Source organism: Thunnus albacares, chromosome 13 (genome assembly GCF_914725855.1).
Source record: "Thunnus albacares chromosome 13, fThuAlb1.1, whole genome shotgun sequence".
In the NCBI taxonomy this organism is placed as follows: Eukaryota; Metazoa; Chordata; class Actinopteri; order Scombriformes; family Scombridae; genus Thunnus; species Thunnus albacares.
Window position 1 is genome coordinate 8,762,212 of NC_058118.1, and position 15,026 is coordinate 8,777,237.

The following is a 15,026-nucleotide window of genomic DNA, read 5'->3' on the forward strand; positions in this document are numbered from 1 at the left end:
GTCAAATGTTTTTTTGTTTTTTTGTTGTATTACAACAATAGTTCTGTTAATTACAAATGAGTACCTTCAGCCGACATAACAACCTCAAATGGTAAATGGGCAGCATTTATGTAGCGCCTTTCTATTCTTCCAGCCACTCAAAGTGCTTTACACTACATGCCAACATTCACCCAATCATACACACATTCATACACTGATGGCAGAGGCTGCCATGCAAGGTGCAAACCTGCTCATCAGAATGGTCATTCCAACATACTCACACTCACACACCAATGGAGCCATTCAGGAGCAATTTGGGGTTCAGTATCTTGCCCAAGAACACTTTGGCATGCGGACTGGAGAAGCCGGGGATCGAACCGCCGATCTTCTGATTAGTGGTCGACCTGCTCTACCTCCTGAGACACAGCCACAAGCACATCTAAAAGCTTGTAATGTATCTTTACTTATTACTCTGCCTGAGAGTTCCTAAATAATTTTTGTTTTGTGACAAGACCCTCTAATTTGACATTTGGTCATCCAAAAAAATTCGTCCTTAACAGCACGCCCTGGTTAGACAACAGTTTTTATTATACTGTATGTTGCAATGTCCACAACAAGAAGGCGATGTCAGTCACAATCAAAACATTCCCAAAACTTTTTTCAAAAAAAACGAGAAAAGACATTTTTCTTTTGTCTGTGGAGAAAATAATCTCTCACTTTTATTTTGTAATCTACAATTTTAGAAATGACACAAACTTGTGTAAAGACCATGATGTGCAAATCATTCCTATATATGTGATTCATAACAAGTAGCTTATTTGTTCATTCAAAGTTGACTAGTTCAGGTACTGACCCATGTTTTTGAAATACCAATTATGTACGTGTGAGGTTGCAGATGGGAAAGGAAAGGCACAGGCTGTCATGCAGTGTAGGTGCACAGTCTGCTTTTAATTTATTTTTTTCAAGTGCATTATGTTCAAGGCAATAAAGCAACGCAATCTCAGCACTAGGGGTGGGGGTGGTCTTTGTGTAGATAAGTGTGGGATCTATGGCACTGAAAAGCTTAAGGAAAATAGGTGGATGTAGCAGTCATTCTGATTTTTACTGTTTTTGTTTACTTAATGCAGTGGAGGACAGCTGGTTAAAGGGGAAATTAACCTAATTTACAGTATATAATAAAACTGTGATCACTTTTAATCTTACTTGACCATGAATCCATGCAAACAGTAATGAATCGAAGAAACTACATAATTAATTTACTGCCAGCATCTCTTTTGGCTTTTTGGCATATCAGTGTATCAATGGAAACATTCAGGTGCAACCATGTGTGGCTTGGGATTATTCTGAGGCAGTAGGTTGTAGATAATATTTCTGGCAGCCTGACAGAAAAAGGGGCTCCAAACGCTACGGGAGCTCCAGGTAGGCAGTGGATGATTGCTGTTTATTACTCTGTTAAAATGTGTCTTGGTCCCCTCATAAAGACAGAATCCTGCTGAATCTTTCCATCTGCTTTGGGATTGTAATTTTACGCGCATAAATGAGGCCATTTTAGCCCAATCCAAATGGGGTTATGAATTTAGATGTCATCATAAATGTCCCCTCTTTCATTCTTAGCCCCATAGCTTCTTACTCCTACCCACAATGCCCAAACAATCCCCCACTCCCGCCTCCAGTCTCCTAGAATCTAATCCTTCTGCTTGTCCCCTCCAGCCAAAGCGCCGTCCGTGTCTGCCTGACCAACTCCCCTCTCCTGCTCAGCCTCCCCTTCCATCCTTCCGTCTTACTGCATCCCTGCAGCCCCCAAGGCCTGGCAAAGGATTTGTGCTACCACTAAAAGGAGAATCTATTTCCCATCTCTGCAGCCTTAGCTAGTTATCATAACCAGGAAACATGCTGACTCTCTGGAGTGATGCCTTGAGGAGAAGTTTAAGCAAGAATCCATATTTGAACAACAACTGTAAATGCCGCCCAGCATTTAAATACTCACGGAGCCACAGAGACCCCCGATCATTTTAAGAATGCACCATTGAAATATATCATTTGTCTAGTCCAGCAACACGAGGCAATAGTACATTTATTTAAATAACACAATAACAGTAGTAGAATAACTGAGAATTTGTAATAAGTTTGGCCTGTTATCGCAAATAATTGACATGAGCGAGTAATGATAAACAGTGCGTTCTTTCTGTGATAGATAACATATTTCCAGCTCAACACACACAGCTTTTGAGTTAGAAAATGTTACTGTGCAAAGCAGCACCAATCAAAGAGCATGTTTAATGGAAAGAAAACAAATGTTTTACTCTTATCCCTCAAGTCATCCCATTTCCCTCTTTTTCTTGTTTTTGCACCAGGCATACAAATCACTATCACAGACAAATATATAAGGAGCCATTGTTTTGTTGTGTCTCCAGAATCTTTCTCTTTTGTTTAGAAAATTTAGCAGGTAGCTTATAGGGCTAAGATAGATTTCCTGATGTATACCTTGTTTGATATATTGATGTTATAGCAGTACTAGGTGAAAAAATATGATGCATCCCAGAACTCAATCATTATTTAGATGAAGGACTAAGAGATCCAGCTGCGCAGTGAGCAAAAATATGTCTGGTTGAGATGATGGGAGATGAGCAGGTTTCTGGAAACATTTCTAAGCCCAGTAATGGTATTAAGAACACAGTGTTGATAGCACTTACCCGAGCTCTAAAAGCATTTCTCAATATCTGGTGTGTATGTACTAAAAGGATGATGGTTCGAATGATTTCTAGCATGGATTTGTTTGGCAGAAAAGTGGTTGAATGGTAGAAAGCACAGACCCGTGGTATTGATCTGGGATGACTCGAGCAGCAGAGGCAGGCCTGTTCTGCTGTATCAGTGCTTTCCTGACTTTTACGAGAGGTGCTCATGTGTGGGGGTGGGGGAAGAGTGTGATTGCATGTGCACTATAAGGAGTCATCTTTCTGTTGTGGATCGGTGGTAAGTCGCCATTAGTAAACTGATCTTTGGAAGAGGAAATTTAATGGTCTCCTAACTGTATTTACAAGCCGTTCAATTTGATAAAGGGTGTGATCTTGAATGATTTATTATATGGCGCTCTGCTCCTCTTCAAGCTATCAAATTCAGGATTTCATCAGTATTTTCATTCATTCATTTACTCTTTTATTCTTTCATCAAAGCTTATCAGTATCTAACAGCGAAAGCAGATCTAATGATGTATTCTAATGCTGGCAAAGTAGTGACTGTCACAAACTATGTTTCCAATGCTCATTTTGTTCTTTTTGTTAGCCTTATTTAGATCTTGTTGGGATTCTTTTTCAGTTAAATTGCAGAAATATTGTCTAGCTTTCCACTCGGTTAAACATCAAAAGCTGTGGAAAGGGAAAATATTAAAATATGGAGATAGGAAGTAGCTCGCTGGGGCTACTGATTAGTGTACCAATCATTGTCATCAGAATTCATTTGGCAGTGGCAGATTTATAAAATGAAACTTTTGCCTGAGTAATAATAATAATAGCAGCAATAATATTACTTTCCACGTTTTCAATCTCTTGAACACCCTATGTCACTTGTTTGACATGTGTTTGCACAGTCTGCACAAATGTATAGACATTATCTCCACAGGAATTACTATAACTCTATACAAAGGTTACTTCTATCCAATAACATTTTCTGAGTTTAATTGTGTAAATAACAAACAATAATGTGCATGGAATATGTACGTTATTGTTTTTTTATTTTTGTACATACTGTACACCACCTCCATCTGATAACATGAATACGCACATGTTCAATGTCTGTACCCTGGATGTACCTGCTGTTTTATTGTCATAGATAAGGTGTGTAGAGTTTTAAAATCATATACATTGTCAACATGTCAGGATTTGTCATTTGTTTTGTCAACACATTTCTCTAAAGTTCTTGAACATACAGTACATCTGCTCATTTATTATATACTGCATACAAATAGATTTTAATCATTCTTTACATATACAGGACAGTTAAACACATGGCCCATATTTAGATATCTAAATTCTGTGGTATAATATGAGATATTTTAATAGTGTATGTATTTTTGTCTCAATTTATTCAATTTATGCTGCTGCTAATATGCACACTCTTATTATTGAAGTCTGTGACCTCACTCCGTTCATATATTTCTACCTTATATAATCTTCAGAATAATAATAGTGCAAAAGACTATTTAATATTTAAGAGTGTTTAATATTTAATACTATTTTCTGACTTTTGAAGAGTGAACTTTATAAGGCCGGCAAATTTCAGACAGTTGTCTTAAATGGTGGAGTTTTGAGCTGTAACTGCTACCACACAACCCACTTGGTGTCTCCATGGAACCAACAAACAAAAGGAAAAGTGAAGTTGAAAAAGAAGAAACTCATTTGCTGTCTCTCTGTTTTTTAGCATCCCCATCGGCGAGTGACCTTCTCCACCACCAACCCTGTGCAAGACCTGCAGGATACCTCTCAGCACAGCTACTATGACAGCGGCTTGGAGGAATCAGAGACACCCAGCAGCAAGTCATCCTCTGGTCCTCGCATCGGACCCCTGACCCTGCCTGAAGACCACTATGAGAGAACCACTCCAGATGGCAGCATTGGAGAGACTGAACACCCTGAAAATGGTATGACAATCCCCTCCATTCTGTTATGTATGAATATGTATTTAAATGTAAATGGATCTGTTTGGCTTTCTGTGTGTGTGTGTGTGTGTGTGTGTGTGGTGTTGTCAATGGAGACATTTGTGGAAGATTTGTTTGTGCTCTGTGGCAACTTTAGAGAGGAAATGTTGTGACACCACTGACAGTGAGTTGCTGTGTTTGTCGATGACTGTGTAAAATGTTATTGGTTTTTAAGCAGATCTGTGTGTGTGTGTGTGCGTGTTGTTTCTGGGTCGGCGTTAGCAGTGTCTCCATCCTCCTCATCAGCAGGTCCTCTGTCAGACATCCTTAATGACCCTTCCTCACAAGTGTGCTAATTAAAAAAGCCCAACTAATGGAGCATTTGCCCTCTAAATAAATCTGAACCATGACATCTGTGCAGACATCACTGTGTTTACTCTAAGCATTTCCTTGCCTCTAGTTGGAATGAAGTTAAACTACAGCTTAGGTGTGCAGGAGCCATATTTTCGAGGCACGGTAATCAATCCAGGAGCTAAACACTGATGATCTCAGCATTGGTCCATATTAAAAGAAAAAAAAGTCATAGCCAGAGCTGTAACTGCCATTCTGTGAACTGAGTATCATAATAACAATTTTGCTGCCTTAAGCTGTCAAACATAATCCATTACCTGTCTTGTAACACAGTATGGTAAGTGATTTACATGGTGCATTTCCAGTTATAGTATTTTGCATTGCACCGCTCTCTGGATTAGACACTTTTACATGCTGATATTTTGCAGCTCACCTTTCCATTTTTTCATTTATGTGAACGTATAGATTCATTTTCAAAAGCATGGGCGGTTCTGCTTTTTTGCATAATGTGGATTTTAAGGAAAAGTAATAAGACTTTTAGTGACATATACAAAACAGGGTTTTTATGAGCAAGGACCTGATAGAGTTGATAGTTATTGTCACCCTCATGCTGAAATAGCGCATGACAAAGTTATATCATTAGTATATTATTTTGCATTGTGATGCCTCAACTCTTCACCAGACAATTATGTTGGATGTCATTAGGTGACTTATTCATCTCTATTGTAAATGTGTATTTGTTTGTATAAGTTTGTGATATAATTAAAGGATAGGAAGGGGTGGTGGGTGTGTACAAGAGGATGACTCTTGCCAATGTTGCAGCTTCCTCTAACCCTATAGAGGTCAGAGATTATTTAATATCCCATTTAATGGATAGATTTAGTCATCACATACACAGGCTAGCTGTTTAAGGCCCATGAGCCAACAGCTGATTATTTCCATCTGCTCTCTGCACTTAAAATGTGTAATATATGCACTCTCTTTTTTTCTCTATTGTTGTGGCTGTTTATTGTGTTTTTCCCATCTGCAGAACACAGGTTTTTTCTCAGACAGGGTGCTCTTTGTTGTCAGCAGCAGGAGAGCAAGATTGCGAGTGGAGATGGAGCAGTTAAAGAATGAAAAGATGGCACAAGATGGGGGAGATGTTAGATTGTGACAGGGAGCGGGGACTAAGAGTCTCTGACAAGGAGGCAAAGCCCATAGGATGAACACATAGGAGACGGAGATGCAAAGATGAACTGCTAACCAAGGATAGACCTAATTAAAATGTGATTCCCACTTCAGGGAGATAACAGAGAGCCCACATAAAATGAAGGATTAGACAGGAAAATCAAAAGAGACAGAGGAATTCCTCCCCTGCTCCACCTGAATGGTGACGTGAAGTCTTTTTTTAAGCATTTGAGTGACAGAGTGACAGGTTGTACTGGTGCGGAGCTTTATTCATTGCAGTAGAGATGACTGACAGGCAAAAAATGGGAAGGTGAGCATGATGTGTCACTCCATTTAAGTTGGATAAAAAGCAATATATGAACCCCAGACTGTCAGCCTTTGCATCTCTGTGCCCCAGAAATATCGACATGGATGTGCATTTTGTTATACAAGTTGAACTTTGACAGTGGCGAATCTACATTTTGAGAGTGCACCAGTGGCCTACAGTGGAGAGTGATGTAGTTCATGATCCATTTTAGATCCACTTTTGGTTGTTTGTGGAGCAATGTGAACAGTCAGACCTTGACTATATTAGACTGGTATCAGGTCAGCTTCTAGAGTCTGAGCTCCATGGTCAAAAGTTTTTTATCCTTAAAGGCATCTAAAGATTTCCTGAAATGCACCGAAAGACGAGTCAGTTAGCTGATATAAAGTCTGTTGACAGGCCAGTATTAAGGATATTAATGCCAGAGATTGGTAACTAGCAAAGACAAATTTTTAGTTATTTTTATATTAGTTGGTGAATGTTTGTGTTAAATTTTATTTTTGTTGTTAAATATAGTTAATATGACTTGGTGTTCTTGGACTGGTTGGCAGAGACAAAAGTGTTTCTCCGATTCACTGAAGTAGACATCAATGTATTCCCTCATGGTTCTAGGCTTTGGTGTTAAGAGTAGATTCAAACGACAGTAATAACATTTCTGATATAAGGCATGTATGCTGCCTGATCTGCAGCAATTAATTTCTAGAGTTCCTCTTTTCCTTTGCCTGAGCAGCTGCTTCCTCCTCCCACTTTTTTCTAATTCTTGTCTTCAGGCTGTGTTAGTGTGCACTCCATTTCAGTTTTCCCATGTGTATCTTTCACTCTTATGTTCAGGCGTGTCACGTGCACATTGCTCAGCTGTTGGTTAGCCTCATCAGAAAATGTTTATCCCTTGGATGTGTGTGTGTGTGTGTGTGTGCGTGTGTGCACGCACCTGCATGCATGTATTTGTTTACATTGGACTTTGTTACATCACACACTCAAATCTCTAAATCATTTTGATTACAGTGCTATTTTACTTTAATAGACTCTCATCATAATCACTGAGCTCTGTAATTCTTTTTAAATTGATTGCTTTAGAAAGCATGAAAAATGCTTATCTTGTATGTCTGGTTGCTGTCAAGATGCATGATTTGTCAGACTCAGATTCAGATTTTATTTACTCGAAACCACATTGTGTTATGGAGTACAATAGAAAACAAAGCAGTAGTACAATGGTAAACAGCCAGAATAGATCTTTAGCACAGACTAAGTCACTTAAAGAGAGGCAGACCATTACTCAAAAATGCACCTTGTTTACATGCTATCCTTGGTTTATTTGTCTTCAATAATAATATAAGTTTAAACATAGAAGGATGGTTTGCAAAGTATTTGGCAGGTATTTCTATCTATTCTTCATAATAGTTGTGTTTTTACATTCAAACAAAACACGATATTCATCCCACAGACAGTTATCATTACATAAATTACAAAGCCTTTTATTCCTTTCCAGTGAAACTCCACAGTGAAACCAGCGGAGGACCAAGAACTGGTCTTTGTCTGTCCCATGTGTCCATCCACTGTGTCTCAGACACTGCTGATCAGATTTTGATTAGGGATCAAATCAAAGTGATTTATAGTACAATATTTGTTAATGATCAGTTCACGGGGAGAATGCATCACTTTGGTGATTTGCTGTTTATATTATGTCTGGCATTTCAAGTCCTCATAAAAATGACACAAGTACCAAAAACTGTTTATTTATATAATATCAGTAACACAAGATGAATGAATTCACTTGATTTGATTTTGTTTCACCTAGTTTCTCAATGGCTTCCAGCACTTACATTTCATAACAAAGAAAACTGATGACAACCCTAGCCAGTTAGCATATTTTGAGTCCCTGCACACACCAGGAGTCACATAACATAAATTGTTTAACCTCGTGCCGCCCAGAACCGTCAGGCATGACTCATTTGGGTCCCTTGATAGGCCTCTGCTCTCTTCTTGGGACACAAGTTTGATCGGCAATCCCGTCATGTCCAGTCCAACCAAGACAATAATCACTCTTCTGGGGATCAGTTGTTAGGCATCTTGGCTGTGATATGAGGGCTAGCACCGACAGGACACAGGTGGATTGAAGACAGGTACACACACACACGCACACATACACACACACACGCACACACACACACAAACTCAATTGACCACAGATGGAGGAATTTTGATGTGGCCGGTTGCCCAGCATGAGGTCTCTCTGTGTCTTCCTCTGTGTGGACTCACTGCCATATGGGCTATTGAGAAGGGTGAGATAAAATGGAATAAATGGCATTTGCATGATAATGAGGTTCTTTAGTAATGCTGTCTGATTTTCCTGCCTTAGATCTCTTAGATGATGCATGTAGTGTTGTATATTTGTTCTTTTTGAACTCCTGTCAGGGATTTTTCTCTGCTTTTATTCATTACTGCTTCAACATCATTGGTTCCATGTGAATACTTGTTTTGTGTGTGCACTAAAATAATATGACGCATGTATAAATGTGCATAGCATGAGGAACATTTTTAAATAAAGAGATATCTGGAGGAAGACATTGTGCAGTCGGAGAGGCAGAACGTCAGCATAATGGGGCTTGTTTGTCCTGTGAGTGCCAGCTTGGGCCAGTATAGCATGCTGATGCAGGCGTGTGGGTTTCTTCACACAGATGTCATTGTGCCTTGTCACAGACTCTGCCTGTTTTGTACTATTGAATGGAGTAGACCATTTTTTGGATACTGGACCCCCTGCATATTATATTATTTCACGGACCCCTTGCAATTACACCACGGGCCACTAGGGGTTCGCTGACCCCTGGTCGAAAAACAAAGAAGGACCACCAGTGGAGACCATGCCACCCTGTACCGGCACCGTGGCCTACGCCAGCCACTGCTGGAACTGCCACCACCCGAGAGGGGACAGGTCATGGGACTGGCAGTTTTGTGGAGGTTTTTGTAGAAAAAAAAAACATGCTTATAAGTGGTCCCCTGAGGCAAGTTGTCATGAGTAATAGGCCTATAATCCGGAGCTCATTGTAGCACACGCATTGTGCTCTGCTCACATCAGCTGCTGCTGTTTGTTACCCCCTGATTGTTTGTAATTTTATTTCAGAGCAAATAGGTCACTGGAAGATCCTAACTGGAGCAGAATTAAAGAATTAAACTCTCTAACCTAGATTAGGCTTTGACACCATGGACAATGGTTTACTATCACCCTTTTACCAATGACTTTATGGGACAATGCAGCTGAATCCAAAATGGAACTGATGATGTGTCAAGGCCTCACAGTTTTGAACGTGTCTAGATTTTCCTCGCCCAATTTGAATCCGAAAATGTGCTTTCGCTTGTGTGATCACTAACAATGCGACCTACACGCTCAGCCAAAACTTTGGCCTTGCACATTACAGTATTTGTCAAATGACTGCAGACAGGCCAAACCTTTGAGTGAGGGGGCTGTGTGAGAGAAAGGACACGGCATCACAGCTCAGACCATTAACTGTAGCAAAGTATGGAATTGGCTTATTGTGTCTTAGTGTGAACTGACATATTGTTGTGCGGCAAAGATTGCAGCCACTTGTGAAATCTAGATTGAACCAGAATAGAAGTCCCATTATCCCAATAAATCTACCCCTTGCATTCAATTTCATACTACCTTCTTTTACACATAAAAGCGATTTCTCTGCAGTTTCATCATTGTGTCCAGCTGACTGGAAGACTGCGATGATAACATCACTGATAATAGCATGCTTTTGTCAGAACCTGAAATTGATTTGGGGTTTAGTTTGTACAGTCTGAATATACTGTATGTTTTGTGTTGGGTATTATTATATTTTTTTTTTCTTGCTGGGAAAACATGGAAAAACTGTAAAAATGTTGTTTAAATAATAGAACATGTTTATTTAAATGTTGTTTAAATTATAAAGAAGCGGAAAGCATAAATCATGATTGATTTAGCAGACAATTTCTAGAACATTTTCTAGGGACATATCTCGTCATTTTAATTGAGATCTACACAAGCTACTCAGCTCTTATCCAGATGTATATAACATGGATGAAAACCCAGATGAGTGTTCTGAATTATGCGCAGAAAGGAAAGTACATGCATATAAGCACACATTAGGTTCCATAAATAGTGCTTTTAACACCACACTGCCACTGAAAATGTCCGGTTTTAGCACTAAGCTTGTAAAATGAATGAGTGAGCCAGTATGCCTAAGCCAGTATCCCTAAGCTTTAGATGTGCTCATGTATTACTCTAACAAACGTGGATGGCTCTCTGTACTTAGGCAAAAATTGGATAGCACACTGCCTGCTCTTGCCACTCCAGTGAGTCTGGGCTACAGCGTGCTGAAGCAGCAGGTTTGGAGGTGGTAATGTGTGTGTAAACGTGGGTTTGAAAGAACAAGTTTATAAAGACACATGGAGAAAGATTTCTTAATTAGCCCAGTGTCGTTCATGGCTGTAAGAGTTGCTCCTTTTAGCTTGAGTGTCCACTGGCAGGTACATGGGATCATGAGTTGGAACTTTAAGGATAATTATGGAGGCAGAAATAGAAAGTGGTGGTAGTGCTCTGTTGCTCTCACAGGGTCTTACCCAGACTCACCCCAGATGTGATTCGTAGAGCAGGTAGAGCATTGTGCATCAGGGAGGGGATGCTGGCGAGGGGCCATATCCACTTCAACCTCAGTTGGTCGGGCAGCTCAAGCCGGCATCAGAGAAAGGCCCCGGGGGTCATCTCTCCATCATAGTGTGATGGGGACCGAGAGCCGCCAAACCTCCCTCTAACTAGTGTTCTGCCCTTCAATGATGGATGGCACTTGAGGGACTGGAATTGTACTGTATGGGTCTGACATGCATTTCCTTATTTCCAGTGAGTCACAGAGGAATGGAGCCGCTCTTGCTTTAAGGCTTTCTCACAGTCAGTTGAGGATATCTCAGAATTCACTGCAGTTCAAGGACCTTACAAACTCAATGAGGACTATATCCAGTGAAACTGAAAAAATCCTTTCTACACTAAATGGAAAGCAGCAGTACATTTCTTTACAAATGGAAATATCCACCTTGTGAATGGATCAATTCTTAATTTGCAGTTTTGTGTTAACATGGTATATCATGCAGTCAATATTCTGCATGCCTTGAGCTAAATAGAAATAACCTGAATTTGTCTTGCTTAACCTCATGGCCATGCATGTTACATTGGTATGCATTTAAGGTGCCATAACTTCACTTTACTGCCCTATTACCAAAAAAAAAAAAAAAAAAAAAGAATATTTTTACAGAGGCTTGAAAGGGTTTTTTGATCAATGCCACATCTCAGTGATCACTTCACCAGTACTAGCAATTTCTGGCTTTCAAAACTCACATTAAAACTCACTTCCTGGCTCAAGCCTTCCCTAAAGAGCCCTTGTTCTCAAGCCAGAAGTGGAGTAATTCTGACAGAATTTTGCATGATGAAGCTTGTTTTCATCCTGTTCATCCTGCGTATCTGCTGGATATGCTTTAATTAGCGTGTACTTCACTCCATTGTAAAATTGTGAGTGATTTGTGCTAGTTCCAAGCTGTAACAGAAACATCTTTTTGCAAGTCACTGGTCACCACCAGGGGTTTATTTTACTTAAAGCAATAATATGGATTTTTCACTTTCCCTTCGGGTAACTCCCTCTAAGATGGTCATGTTTCAAGGTCCCAACACTTGTCACTCACTGTCGCTCTTGATGAGCTGTCTACTTTGAAACTGTATCTACCCTGGAGTTGAGGTACCCATCATAAACACAGCCACCACAGGCACTGAAAAAAACAGATGGTGGGTGCAGCCACTTTAATAAAAAAAAAAAAAACATCGATGTTTACTCTAGTTGTGCATTTGCTTTTCTTCCCTCTTCTAACTGCTTTCCTGCTTTGTTGTTGTTATTGCTATGGCTTCCTCACACTTGATAGCCCCAATCTACCTCATCACTAGCCACACTCACATGGCATGAAAGCAAAGTGAATATGCCTGGTGCGCACGGCTCAATCTCAACGGTTGACTGAAACGTGGAAGCTTATGATATTTTTCTCTTTTCATGTTGGGTCACAGACAGATCCAGACTCCGTCACTGACCTATTTTTTTAATCAGTTCATTAAACTTTCATTTTATTATCTCATAATGTAGTGTAGTGTAGTGTCCTGTCCATTTATGTTATTCTAATGTGATAAAACATTTATATTGCTATTTTAATGCCCTTTTAATACACAGCACTAAAGTGCAGATGGGGGTCTTCATTCAATTAACTAAAATACTTGGCCTCCCAGAAATTCCCAAGTGTTCTTGCCTCTCCCCCACATTTACTCCAATATCTCAGTTAATATTAGGTCACCATTGTTATTTTGGTGATGATTCTTTCTGTTAGAGGGTTTCAACAACATCAAAGGACATGACTTTTGACACTTGTTCACCATGCCGAAGCTTATAAAGGTCAATCACGAACATGCAGCTGAATACTATGGATCGTTAAGGAAGAACAGGGCGGGGGAATCATGCTGGTCTCATAAGCAGAAATGATGACCCCCTGCTGCCTTCTGTGTTTTGCGTTTCTCTTTAAGTCCATATTTAAAGACTGAAATTTGCAGTTTTCCTTAATAATTATATATTCAATCACGCTCTTGATTCCATGTGATATTTTTTCCTCTTTCTTTAATCAAAGCCTTGTCAGAAAAGCTGAGGCCTGGCAGCACAGCATTTGGAGATTGCTGCTGTTCTCTCCTGTTGCCTCTCTGCTGCACAAAAGGCAATTTCCATATTTCATCATGTTATAAATTTGAATTGTCCTGCTCCAAACACATAGCTGTATTGTTCAGAGCATTGCAGGAACAGAGCTTTCCATCTGACTGCGTTAGTATTCTGACTTTCCCAGTGAATTGTCAGTCACGCAGCAAGTCTCTGGCTACAGTAAGCGGTCAAATAAAGCTTTGCCTCCCCAGGGTCATCATTTAGCCGCATACATGGGCTGCTTATATGATTCTGAAGATCGGATTTTGTGAGATTATGTTGATGTTTGTCCATACTCGGACTGAAAATGATGTATCTCCTGTGACTGCATTATTTAAATCTGTGTGTATTAATTTTTATCACAGTTAAATCTTTATATCACTCCTGCTGATATATGCATCTTGCCTAGAATGCACCCAGACTACACAGTTCTCTGATCACAATCTGAGCCTGACCACTTGGTTTCTGGTTTAAGGATATGATGTATGATCAAATGATAAACGTTGTCTTGGAACAACTATGGCCATAGGCAAGGCCATGTAGCCCACAAGACATGGCAAGAAGCCGCGAATACGTAACTACTCGGAAAACAAACTTTCTGTGCTGTTGATGGTTAGACATTTCTATTTTCTATTCCGCCTTGTATGCAGGTGCAGGCATAATTAGCAGCTAATGTTAGCCCCAAGTTAACGACGTCTCACACTGTAGACCGTGGAGATCAAAGGTAGAATTAGCAAAGAGATAACATCTTGATCGAAAGGGGAGGAAAAACAACAAATGGATCATGGAAGACATCCGTTTTACATGTCAATAAGATCAATCAGTGAAAGATAGTGAGCATGAAAGTGGTGCATCGAAATTAACTCCAGGGGAAAATCCTGAGAGGAAAATAATTCCTTCTTTGATGATTAGAACTGTAGATCACATATGTAGAAGACTTTGATTCTCTTACTGATGAAAATAAAAGTTGTACCCATGCTATCCGGTGCAATTTGAACATATACTTGTAGCTGTTAATGACCATCAAAGCAATCTAGAACCAGTTATATCCAGTCAAAATATTGGATACACTTAAAGGACATTTTCACCACTCCCTTGGTGTAATTATGAAAGAAAAAATATTTATTTTCCACTGAAATTTTGTAATGGTTTAAATGGAGGCTCTTAGAGACAGGGTAGTACGTGGGCGACAAACAAAGATAAAAGCCCAACAGTATTATTGCACTAAATGCAATGAACATTAACAGTAAGACTGAATTCATAGGCTCTGTTTTCTGCTGTTGCAAAATGAAACATCTTGCACATGCTAGTATGAAGCCACAGAGCGCTGCCACTGTGGTAGAAAGAGCCAGAGAGTGCAAATGTGAAAGCCTAAAGCAGGAAGAAAGCTTCAAAGGCACGGACCAAGAAAGAGACATTCAGACAAGAGACAAGAGACAAGAAAAAAACGTTTGGGTGTGAGACAGGAATAGACAAGTGACTCCTCATGCAAATGTCACACAGCAATCAGAGAGGGGTCTGGTGATAAAACGGTGTTTAATAATCATGACAATATTTCCCATTAAATCAGTCATAAACATCTCAATATTGTTGGTGGTTCATTTTTCTCAACTCCATCTTCACTTCCAACCTGAGTGCCATCACCAATTATAAAGCCAAATAAAGTCCCCACATTTTTTTAATAGCTAATCTGCACCAGAAATACAGGTCGACATAAACATCTGCTCACAGCAGAACTAAGAACAATGAGGTTGTTCAGCGGCGAGCGGCTGAAAATGTTTTCAAACAAACTTTGATTTAAACTGTTGAGAGCCAAGTTCTTCTTCTCACT

General features: G+C 39.7%; 1 protein-coding gene across 2 annotated transcripts in view; it reads left to right on the forward strand.

The window, feature by feature from the left end:
* The window catches only part of pcdh1a (protocadherin 1a), a 97,671-nt gene that overhangs the window by 71,939 nt on the left and 10,706 nt on the right, over positions 1-15,026 (forward strand). For both annotated transcript variants that reach the window (XM_044371663.1, XM_044371662.1), the window contains exon 4: positions 4,396-4,615. In XM_044371663.1, the coding sequence (XP_044227598.1) occupies positions 4,396-4,615 (220 nt within the window). The remainder of the gene's footprint in view (positions 1-4,395; positions 4,616-15,026) is intronic.